Below are 12965 nucleotides of genomic sequence, written 5' to 3'. Positions count from 1 at the left end.
TTGAGGCAACTTCTCTTCATACAACCTAGTAGCATAACTTTCTCATCAATATACTAAATATGCTTAAATATTCATATATAAATGTATTTTGCAGAAAGCAATTCTACTTTGAAATAATATTTAATCAGAGCACCATATAGGTGCTTTACCTGCACTCTCCTTTACCTGCACCAATTCTTTTTCTCCCTATTAAAATACCAGCTCAGCTTAATGTTTATCAAGCATATACTGCACATAATCAATAAAGAAGATGAGACGGAATGTGTATTCTGGAGGATTTTCCAGTCTTACAGAAGAGATATGAAGAGACAATATTTTAATGGTTATAACTGAGATATGCACTAGATGCTATGGGTCACAGAGGGACATGATGACACCATGACATTGCTCTATTACTGTGCATTTCAATCACTACCTAAAATGCCTATTGTCTTTGGTGACACATTACAAAGTTTTAAAAATAGTACATACCACACACCAATTTATATTTTAAAATTTAATCAAACCCTGTGTATACATAATGCATAATATGAGATCCCAAGGTGAAAAAACTGATATGAAAACTTACCCCATCTGGTAGTGCCCTCCAGCACACAGCACTAACAAATTCATTTGTATCATCTTCTTTTCGGTCTTTGTCCAGAACACTTTTGACTGTATCAAACTTAAAAGTTAGCAAAGTCTTAGAAAGTCCTTTATAGTACAGGTACAGAGAGTTATTCTCACTTCCTGAAAACAAATAATAATAATAATATTTTTAGAATAGGAAAACTCGGAATTAGGACATCACATTCTAATAGTAATTATCACTCAAAGTTTTAGCTCAAAGATCTTTTATGGTCAAATTTGAAAGGCTAGATTACAGGACTAATTAGAAATCATGTAAGAAAAGGATTCTTGGACAAAAGCTATACTTTACTAATCTAAAGAAACAATCAATGTTAAATGATATGACAATATTGATAATTCTGAGGCTAAAATTACCCTATAAAAATCATTTATATAGGTTGGTGCAAAAGTAATTGTGGGTTTTGTCATTACTTTTAACTTCTGCACCAAGCTAATAGTCTATAGTAGAACCAGAAATATGTTATTATAGCAAGAATCTGAAATTACATTTAGAAAGATTTCCACTTAGAGAGGTAAAAGAAACTGGCAACACTTACATAGGCAGATTTTAATAGCCTACACAATTTATTTCCATTTCTCAGTATAGGAATTATTTGATTAATGGTCTATGAACTGTATTTTTGAGCCATCTATTAAGATAGGATAATTGTTCCAGATATTTGCTTTGGCAGTCTCATACACATGTGGAGAAAGTCAACTTTGCTGAATAAAGGCCAAGTCATTTAAAAGTATGATCAAAGTTCATATATTCAAGCATTAGATATATCAGAGCATTTGAATAATATCAAATTTGATTTTTCTATTTCTTATTTAAATTTGTATAAATTATCAACAATAAAAGTCCTAGAATAACAGATCAATACTATGCAAATAGATTACTTCATGGAGAGAACAGCAGATAAGGGAAAATGAATATCAAGCTTAAGAAGACACATAATGTCTCCAAAATTGGAAATATTACTAACAGAACTTAACCTTTTCTGTCTCCCACGCAGTATCTAAAGAATTATGTTATAATGGAGAACAACTACAAAACAGTTAAAAATCAGGTGTTCAGGTATTTGAGGTGTTCAGGGTTTGTACACAATAAAAAAGGGAAGGACTAATGCTCTTCTAGTACAACACAAGGAAAATCAATAATGCTGGGGCATCATGTCTATTATACTATCTTCTGAGTGCACACACCATTTCCTGACTTAATATTTAGTCTATTTCCATTGAGCTCAATTTCAATAACAAATACCTGTTAAAAAGTTCCTGGAAACGATGGTTTCACTTACCACAAGCTATATAATCTCCATTGGAAGCCAGGCCTACAAAGTTTTTCTCATTGATATGACCCTTGAAAGAACGTAGGCAGTACGGTTTTCCTACATTCCACAGTTTTAGCTGACTGTCTGTAGAGCTGAGGAAAAGTACAAAGAGTAAGAATATATTTAAAATTTCTTGACACGAAACTCATTACTACTAATTAGAGGCAATGCAGTTTGCTGGTTAAGAATGCAGTCTCTGGAGCCAGACTGAGTTAGAATGTTCATCTGTCAGCCAGGTGTGGTGGCTCACGCTTGTATTCCCAGCACTTTGGTAGGCCGAGGCAGGTAGACCACTTGAGGTCAGGAGTTCAAGACCAGCCTGGCCAACATGGTGAAACTGTTTCTACTCAAAATACAAAAATTAGCCGGGAGTGGTAGCATGTGCCTGTAGTCCCAGCTACTTGGGAGGCTGAGGCAGGAGAATCACCTGAACCTGGGAGGCAGAGGCTGCGGTGAGCCGAGATCACGCCACTGCACTCCAGCCTGGGTGACAGAGCAAGACTCTGTGCCAAAAAAAAAAAAAAAAAAAAAGTTTTCTTTTCAACATATTTAAAATCACCATGAAATCACAGAGAAATGAACATGTCAGTGTAAAAGCCAACCAAGTAATATTTAAAACCAAAAATAATCCTACCACTATACTGCAACTAGGTAAAATACACAATAACACATTAGTTGACTTTAATAAATAAAATACTTCTCATATTGCATCGACTATGTTGTTTATCTCTTCTTAAGAAGCAATAGCTAAAATCCAATCTGAAGTTCAAATGCAATTAAACATAGGAGGATGAGTTAAGGGGGGAGCATATATAAAAAACTAGTATCTTCAGGATTGTATCCACAATTTACATACAGTAGAGCACAATACAGACCAGAATCCACACTATTTTAATTGGACAAGATAAAAAAAATACTATTTAAGAAAAAGCACATATACTCCAATATTATAGTTTACAGACATCTTCAGTGACATTACAAACTGGTAGGTGTTTAAGTACAGAGCTCTGTATTAACCTTAACCTCTGAGGGGAGTAATACTCACGCAGAGACAATTTCCTCACCACTCACAAACTTTGCGTAAGAGACTGCTTTACGGTGTCCTTTGAATACCATGATTGGCTGTTTAGTGTTACGAAGATCATAGTAGTGGACACAGTGATCTAAACCAAAACAAAATTAGATAAATGTAGTAAACGCAGAAATGGAAAGCAAAGTTAATTTTAACTGGTTTTTGTTTTTTTCATTAAAAGTTTCACATAGAATGTCTAATCTCTAACAGCCAGAAAACAAAGAAAAAGGAATTCTTTTCAAAAATAAGACTGGCTCTAGAAAGAGAGTATTAAGAGGTCAAAATAATTGGAAACTTAAAAATCAATCTATGTTTTAGTGGCATCATTAAAAAATGTTAATATAAACATTATGGGACATCTGGATAAACACAATGCTATATAATCTTATTTCCCACATTTGCTTTAAAAAATTAGACATATTTTGTATATAATACACACGCTCAAAGTATTGCATGCAATTCAATGATCTTTACTACATTTAACCAGCAGTTCAACCATTACCATAAATCAGTTTTATAATATTTCTGCACTCCAATAAGATCACTCATTTGGCATTCACCATCATAGGCAATCTCTATTCCTGTCTGTCTCTAACACTAATTTCTATGATAATCTTTATTATTTCCTTCCTTCTGCTTGTCTTCAGTTAGCTTTGTTACTCTTCTTAAAGACAGACACTTAAGGATACACAATTCTCTACAAACATTGCTTTGGCTGACACCACAAATTGTGATACGATGTGTTTCCATTTTCATTCAGTTTAAAATCCTTTTACATTTCCTTTGTTATTTCTTCTTTGACTAATGGGATATTTAGTAATGTGTCATGTAATTTCCAAATACTTGCAGATGTCTCAAAGCAACTATTGTTGATTTTTAATTCCATTTTGGTCAGAAAACTGTTTTGTATGTCTTCAATCATTTTATTGACAGAAAACTGTTTTGTATGTCTTCAATCATTTTAAATTTATTGACTTTTTTCCAGTCTTAAATATGGTCTCACCTGGAGACTGTTTAAAGCTTGCTTGAGAAGAATGTGTGTTCTTCTACTGTTGGGTGAAGTGATCTTTGGATGTTTGTTATGTCAGGTTGACAATGTTATTCAAGACTTCTATAACTTTGCTGATTTTCTGTCCAGTTTTTCTATGAAATATCGAAAGTGGAGTATTTTTCAACAACTTCAGTCAAATTATCTACTTTTCCCTTAAATACTGTAGATTTTCTTTTCATGTATCTCCAAAAAGTTTGTTTTTAGGTGTGTTGATAATTGATGTATGTTTTCACTATTCATCCTTTTACCATTATAAAATGTCTTTGTTTCTAGTACCGGTTTCTACTCTAAGTATTTTCTGTTTGACCTAAATACTGCCATTCTACCATTTTTGTTGATTACTACTTACATGGTGTATCTTTTTTCATCCTGTTACTTTAACCTACGTGTGTCTGTGAATCTAAAGTCTATCTCTTGTAGATAGCATAAAGTTGGATTCTAATTTTTTTGTAAACCCATTCTGCCAATCCCTGAATGTTACAATGTTCAACATACTTACATTCAATATATTAATAGGTTGCACATCTGAAATCCAAAAATCCCAAATCCTTGCTTTTGGAGCGCCAACATGACAATCAAAGTTCCAAATGCTTCATTGGAGCATTTCGGATTTTGGATTTGAGATGCTGAACAGCAAGTACAATAATGCATACTTAACAATGGAGATACACTCTGAGAAACGTATCGTTCAGCAATTTTGTCATTGTGTGAGCATACAGTGTACTTACACACACCTAGATGGTACACACTACTACACACTTAGGTTATATGGTATAGCCTACTGCACTCCTAGGCTATACACCTATGCATCACGTTACTGTACTGACTGCTGTAGGCAACTATAACAATGGTAAATATTTATGTATCTAAATATAGAAAAGCTACAGTAAAAATACAATATACAAGGTAAAAAATGGTACACATCTATACAGGGGATTTACCCTGAATGGAGTTTGCAGGACCGAAAATTGTTTTGGGTGAGTTAGTGGTAAATGAACATGAAGGCCTAAAACGTTAACAGTGTACCTAGGCTACACTAAATTTACTGTAAAAAAGTGTTCTTCCATCAGTAAAAAATTAACCTTACCTTACTGTAATTTTTTAACTTTATAAACTTAATTTTTTAAGCTTTTTGACTCTTGTAATAACACTTAGCTTAAAACACACACACATTGTACAGCTGTACAAAAGTATTTCCTTTTTATATATCCTTATTAGTTAAAAAATTAAAATAGAAAAAGCTTTTTAACCTTTTTTGTTAAAAACTAAGAAACAGAAAATTAGCCTAGGTCTACACAGGATCAGGATAACCAATATCACTGTGTTCACCTCCACATTTTGTTCCACTGAAAAGTATTCAAGGGTAATGATATGCATAGAGTTGTCATCTTCTCTGATAACAATGCCTTTTTCTGGAATGTCTCCTGAAGGGTCTGAGGTTATTATATAGTAACTTAAAAAAACAAGTGTAAGAAATACACTCTATAATAATGGTAAAAAGTAAATAACAAACAAGTATATAGTTGTTTATTATCAAGTATTATGTAGTATATGTAATTGTATGTGCTAGACTTCTTGAACATGTTTTATTTTTAATTTTTGTGAGTATATGGTTGGTATATACACTTAAGTGGAACATGAGATGTTTTGATGCAATGCTTAATAATCACGTCATGGGAGAATGGGGTATCTACCTCAAGCATTTATCCTTTGTGTTACAATATAATTATACACTTTTAGTTATTTTAAAATGGACAATTAAATTATTATTGACTACAGTCACCTCGTTATGCTATCAAATACTAGGTCTTACTCATTCTGTGTATTTTTTGTAGCCATTAACCACCTTCACCTCCCCCAACAGTCCAACTACCCTTCCCAGACTCTGGTAACCATCCTTCTACTCTCTATGTCCATGAGTTCAACTGTTTTCATTTTTAGATCCCACAAATAAGTTAGAACCTGTGATGTTTGTCTTTCTATGCCAGGCTTATTTCCCTTTACATAATGATCTCCAGTTCCATTCATGTTGTTGCAAATGACAGAATCTCATCCTTTTTTTTTTTTTTTTTAAATAGTTGAATGGTACTCCATTGTGTATATGCACCACATTTCTCTTATTCATTCATCTGTTGATGGATACATAGTTTGCTTCCAAATCTTGGCTACTGTCAACAGTGCTGCAAAAAACATGGGAATGCAGATAGCTCTTTCATACATAAGTTCCTTTCTTTTGGGTATATACCCAGCAGTGGGATTGCTGGGTAATATAGTAGCTCTAGTTTTAATTTTTTAGGAACCTCCAAACCATTCTTCAGAGTGGTTGTACCAATTTACATTCCCACCAACACTATACAAGGGTTCTCTTTCTCCACATCCTCACCGGCATTGGTTTACTGCCTAACTTTTAGATAAAAGTCATTTTAACTGGGGTGAGATAATATCTCATTGTAGCTGTGATTTGCATTTCTGATGATCAATGATGTTGAACACTTTTACATATACCAGTTTGCTATTTACACGTCTTCTTTTGAGAAATGTCTACTCAAATCTTTTAACCATTTTTAAATGGATTATTAGATTTTTTTTCCTACAGAATTGTCTGAGCTCTTTATATATTCTGGTGATTAATCACTTGTCAGATGAGTAGTTTGCAAATATTTTCTCCCATTCTGTGGGTCGTCTCCACACTTTGTTGACTGTTTCCTTTGCTGTGCAGAGAAGTTTCTTAACTTGATATGATCCCATTTGTCCATTTTTGCTTTGGCTGCTTGTAGGGTATTACTCAAGAAATTTTTGCTCAGACCAAAGTACTAGAGATTTCCCCCAGTGTTTTCTTGTAGTCGTTTTGTAGTTTGAAGTCTTAGATTTAAATCTTCAATCTATTTTGATTTGATTTTCACATATGGTGACAGACAGAGGTCTACTTCCATTCTTCTGCAAATGGATATTCAGTTTTCCCTTTGGCATTTATTGAAAAGACTGTCTTTTCTCCAGTGTATGTTCTTGGCAACTTTGTCAAAAGTGAGTTCACTGTAGGTGTGCTATACTTTTATTTAACTGGTAGCATAGAATTATTTACACTAGTATCACTGCAAACATGTGAGTAATGTCTGCACTATGAAGTTATAATGGCTATGACAATGTTAGAAGTATAAAATTTTTCACCTCCATTTTAATCTTATGGGACCACTGTCACATATGCGGTCTCTCATTGATTGAAATGGCATTATACCTTGTATGACTCTACAATGTAAATATTCCAAAATAAAAAAAAAATGAAATCCAAAACACTTCTGGTCCTCAGCATTTTGGAAAAAGGGTTCTCAACCTGTATATGGTAGAATTTTTACCTGCAATGTTGCTATTTTTTTTACATTATTTGCTCTTTTATGCCTCCATTATTACCTTACTTTGTGTTATACAGATATTTTCTAGTGTATCATTTTAGGTTTTAGTACATTTTAGCAGTTATTTTTCATAGTGGTTTTTCTGGGGATTATAATTGGCATGCTAAATTAAAATAACCTAGTTCAGATGATCACTAATTTAATTTCAATACTATGTCAAAATTCTGCTGCAATATAGCTCCAGCTCCTTTCCTCCTCATCCTTTGAAACATTATGGCCACACATACTACATCTTTCTATGTTATATATTCATCAACAGTTTTAGAATTACTATTTTAGTCAATTGTCTTTCAATCCTTTTCCAGTTTAGAAAAAAGAAAGTGCAGTTTGCTGCCAAAGTTCATTTAATTTTACATAAACACTCTCTTCAAGGCTGTTGCAAATCTGACTGAATTTTAGTGTAAAAATAAAATATAAAACTGTTCTTGGGAGTTATTTCTAAAGAGAACTAACATCAGAATTGTCTGAATCATCAGAATCATCTATTTCAAAAAAATTGGATTCATCAAATGAACCTCTGGCAAGCAAGTATTTGAGTACGATGTTAACATCATGCATAAGAACGTTATGTTTTCTAGGATTTGACATTTTCAGCGATTGAGTATAGTAATTCTCTGTCAAATTTTCTCGATTTTCATTTGTATAAATGGAAATACCACTACTAAAGATAGAATGCTATAGATAGAATGATGTCTGTTGTTTCCAAAGTTGATATACTAGAGTGATGTAAAAATAATAATAATAAAAGTGAGATATTTCGTGACAAAGTTATCTCAGGGTAAACAACTGCAGCTGCAAGTGCCGCCAGCAAGTATTCTCAGGGCAAATGAGGAAAGGGTTAAATCAGAATAAAAATTCTTTACAAAAAATTCATCTAAACTATCTTTTTTATATACCGATATGATTATCGTAACCAGTTCTCTTTAGTACTTTGTGGACTTACATTACAGTCTAGTATCCCCTTATTTCGGCCTGCAGAACTCTCTCTACTGTTTCTTATAGGGTAGGTCTCCTGACAAAGAACTCACTCAATTTATCTGGGAATGTCTTAATTTCCCCTTCATTTTTGATGAATAGTTTTGCTGAATATGAAATTCTTTATTGACAATCCTTTCTTTTCAATACTTTAAACATATCCTACTGCCTGCTGGCAGTCATGATTTCTGATGAGAAATCATCAGAAATGTTAACGTTAATTTTAATGAGGATCCCTGGTACTTGCTGAGCGACTTTTTGATCACTGTTTCCAAGATTCTCTCCCTGCATTTCAAGAGTTTCACTATGATGAGTTGAGGTGTACATCTTACCTGTTTGCGGTTTACTGAGCTTTTTGGATGTGTGGACTTATGTTTTCCATCCAATTTGGGAAAATACTGGCCATGATTTCTTCAAATATTTTCTACCTCTTTCTTTCTCTCTCCTCATCTTTTGGAAATCTACAAATGTTGGCATGCTTGATGGTGTCTCTAGGTTTCTGAAGTTCATTTTTTCTTTCATTCTTTTTTCTTTGTATTCTTTACAATGGATAATCACAACTGACCTATCTCCAAGTTTACTGATTCTTTCTTCCGACAGGTCAAATTTTCTCATGAACCTCTCTAATGAATTTTTCATGTTTAGTTATGATACTTTCAACAACAGAATTTTTATTTGTTTTTATTTTTGTTAATATTCTCTATCTGATAAAGTATATTTGTCATATTTTTCCTTTAACTCTTTGTGGTTTAATTACCTTTTTGAATATATTTGTAATAGGTAATTTAAAGTCTCTGTTTAATAAGCCCTATAGCTAGGATAATTTCTACTAAGAAGTTTTCTTCTTTGTGTATACCTTTTATTATTGAAAAGCAGACATTTTGGAAAATATTATGTGGCAATTGTGGACTCAGTTCTTCCTCCTGGTTTTCTTCTAGCTCAGCTTTCTGCTATTGGTGGTAATGACTTCCCTGGGACTAAATCTGTTCAGCCTATAATTCCTACTGCGTGGAGCCATTAGACATCTTTACCGAGTTTATTTTTGTTTTTATTTTTAAGTCCAGCTGAGTAGGAGTTGTTCCTGGGTCAGCAACACTTAGTAGTAACAAGATTTCCTTGTCTTCTACCCTTTGCCAAGGGGATTTGTGTGTATGTTGGGGAATGCTTTCAAAGCTTAAATCTGCCTTAGCCTTCACTTCCTGCTTACACAGAGCCTCATGGTCAACCAGAGGTGAAGACTGGGGCTCTGTGCAGTTTTTCCTGGATATGCACACTACACCTGGCACATGTGCATAGCATTCTACAACTAGGTACATGTCAGAGCTTCTTGACCCCCACCCGTGGCTGTTTTGTTGTCCAGAACTTTGTTTTCAATTTTTGGCTGTGTCCTTGACTGCCCAACTGGAAATAGAGTCTGACACAACTGTGATACTGCATCTGATTATTTTCAACAATACTGTGGGTATGGACACATATTTTTCCATGGAGATTTTCAGTTGGATTAAAGAGTAACAATATTCTAATATTTCACAATCAAAAACATTTTAATAAGTAATTTCTCAAGTTATTTCATAAGGTGAGAATAATTTGACACTATAAAAATAACATGGTACTGTATAATAATATGCTAACGTATTCTCAAGTGAATACAAAAGGGGTGTAATATGTAAAAGATGAAGGCATATAAGTAAAAGTTAAATACTTATCACTTATCATATAAGTAAAGGTTAAATACTTGTCACTGTGTACTGCACAAAAGTATTACAGTAGCTAAAAACTGCGCACCGCACGAAGGTTTTTACAGGAGTTATCAAATGACAGATGTTTCTATAGATGTGACAACTTCAAAAGAAATTGCATTGGAGTACTCAGAACCAGTTTGGTATGTTGAGTGGTGACTTATTTTCAGCAAACTATATACCAGTTAATCCGATTATTGTTATTATTATGCTATCATACTGTTATTTTGAATTTTCTTGATTTTATATATTTTATTGCATTTATCAATAATTAGAATTTGTTCTGAGTTATAGCTACTTAGGAGACAGGGGCATATGAAGATGGTCTACAGCTTTACATTTGTATATATACTGTAAGAACATTATGATGTTAAGTTATAAGTTTTGGTTACTTGGGGGTGGGGTCCACAATAATTTTCTTTCCTTTATAAAGGAGGGTATGTCTTTATATTTCTGAAGCATTGCCATAATTGAAAAAGTATGCTTAATAATGAGGAGTTAGGCTATAGTCCATTTCTGTTTTTTCTTTTCCTCTTTTAGCTTTGAAAAAAATATTCAATCTGCAAAGAAGTTGAAAGAACAGCACAATGAAAAACCTTGCACAATTTATTCTAGACTCACCAACTGTAAATGTTCACCATATTTGCTTTACCCACACCCCAAACACACACCGCCTCTTGTCTCTCTCTCTCTGCCCCCTATACCTCTGAACCACTTTAAGTTTCAAACATCAGGATATTTGACTTTTAAAAACTTCAGCCTCTACCTTCTACAAATAAAACCTTTCCTATGTACACGATATCATTATATCACACTCAAGAAAACTAATATTGATATAATATACAATGCATCCTATATTCAGATATCTCCCAACTGTTTAAAAAAGGACCTGAATATTTATTAAGTTTTTACTAATGGGTCACTCATTATATTTAGTTTCCATGTCTCTGGCCTATTATATAAAACATTTCATGATATTGTTATATTTGAAGCATTCAGGACAGCTGTTGTCTAAATGTTTTCTTATTATTATGTTCAAATTAAATGTTTTTGGCACAAATACTATAAACATGGTCCTTTCTATCACATCAAAAGAAGAGGCACATGTTTGTTCCAATAGTGATGCTAAATTTGATTACTTAAATGACCTTCTGGCCTTTTCAGTATAAAGGGAATCTGTCTCTTTTATTTCATTGTTAAGCCAAATGATGCTACTTCCACAGCCATTAAGAAGAAAACAAATACATTTTATTTTTTACACAGCTACATGTCAAATGTAAGCAAATAACCAAGTAACAAAAACTGTACAAATACTTTTTTTAAGCCAACAAGATTACTTAATACCTGATTCTTCATAGAAAATCAATGCTAAATGACAAGGTGATGTCAATAATATCACCATTTATAGAAATAAAACTGTCAATGTCAACATTTCCTCAGTGGTGATAGGAGCCTGGGGACAGATTAAAGTACATTTTAAAGGCTGATTTTTAATTGTGGGGAATAGTGAAAACAGAACTTTAATCCTTCTTAATATTCCACTTTAAACATGCTTTCTAACTGAAACAGATTTTAATTTATCTCAGTTTTAGTTGATATCTCAAAGTTTTCATTGGTGTGAAAAACAAAATAATGTGGTAGCAATAATTCAAAACCTATACTTTATAAAATTAGAATCATGCTGTCCAGTACAGTAGTCACTAGCCACATGTGGTTATTTAAGTTACATAAAATTAAACTAAAACTTAATTTCTCAGTAAAACCAGCTATATTTCAAGTGCTCAGCAGCCAAATGTAGCTAGAACTATTACTGCAGTTCTATTTGACAGTTTTGATAGAAAATAACTAAACCAATTAATAATCTACAAATATGTATGGTGTAGTAAGTAGAAATTTCATTTCTGTTAAAGGGAAGAGAGTAACCGAAATAGAATAATAAACTCTAAATACTTAAGATGGTTATGTTCACATTCACTAATTATGTGAGTTAATCTTCCCTTTCTTACTTTTTTTCTCATTAATGTACTTCATAAAGCATACAATATGCTTGTCAGACCATCTTAACAAACAGATCAATCTTTCCAGACAATGTGAGATTCAAATTGTCCAGTTACTCAAAATGTGAGCTTCAAAACAGTAACTGTTTTATGGCTAGAGGGAATTTAGGAATATAATACACACAGACATTTATTATAATGCATTTACATACAGTCACGTGCTAGATAATGACACTTCATGATGATGGTCCCATACGATTACAATAGAGCTGACAAGTTCCTATCACCTAGTGACTTTGTAGCTATTAGTGACTTTGTACACATTATTCTAAGTTTTTGGTGATTCTGGTGTACACAAACCTACTGCATTGACAAAATAAAAGTATAGCACATACAATTATGTACAGTACACAATATATGATAATAAACAACTGTGTTACTGGCTTATGTATTCACTGTATTTTTTAATCATTATTTTAGAGTGTACTCCTTCTATTAATTAAAAAAAAAAAAAAAAACTGTAATACAACCTCAGGAAGCTGGGCACAGTGGTGTGTACTTGTATCCCAGCAACTTGGGAGGTTGAGGCAGGAGGTTTGCTTGAGCCCAAGTTTGAGGCGGCAGTGTGTTAACACTGTGCCTACGAATAGTCACTGTACTTCAGCCTGGGCCATAGGTTGGAGAACAGTGGTGGAATAATGGCTCACTGCAGCCTCAACTTCCTGGGCTCAGGTGAATTTCCCACCTCAGCCTTCCAGGTAGCTGGGACTACAGGTGT

The 12965-nt window shown here is 33.3% G+C and overlaps 1 protein-coding gene across 10 annotated transcripts in view; it reads right to left on the bottom strand.

Annotated features, from left to right (window-relative positions):
- The window catches only part of COP1 (COP1, E3 ubiquitin ligase), a 258997-nt gene that overhangs the window by 58575 nt on the left and 187457 nt on the right, over nt 1-12965 (bottom strand). For 7 of the 10 annotated variants that reach the window (XM_025403629.1, XM_025403653.1, XM_025403683.1 and 4 more), the window contains 3 exons: nt 2989-3106; nt 1911-2035; nt 569-729 (listed from right to left, as the gene is read on the bottom strand). In XM_025403629.1, coding sequence (XP_025259414.1) covers nt 569-729; nt 1911-2035; nt 2989-3106 — 404 coding nt within the window. Of the gene's footprint in view, nt 1-204; nt 730-1910; nt 2036-2988; nt 3107-12965 lie in introns of those variants that run through there. The other 3 variants (XM_025403624.1, XM_025403638.1, XM_025403661.1) reach the window with 1 other exon arrangement.

This window comes from Theropithecus gelada, chromosome 1, assembly GCF_003255815.1.
Source record: "Theropithecus gelada isolate Dixy chromosome 1, Tgel_1.0, whole genome shotgun sequence".
Taxonomy (NCBI): domain Eukaryota; kingdom Metazoa; phylum Chordata; class Mammalia; order Primates; family Cercopithecidae; genus Theropithecus; species Theropithecus gelada.
This window is presented reverse-complemented; position numbering and strand designations above follow the sequence as displayed.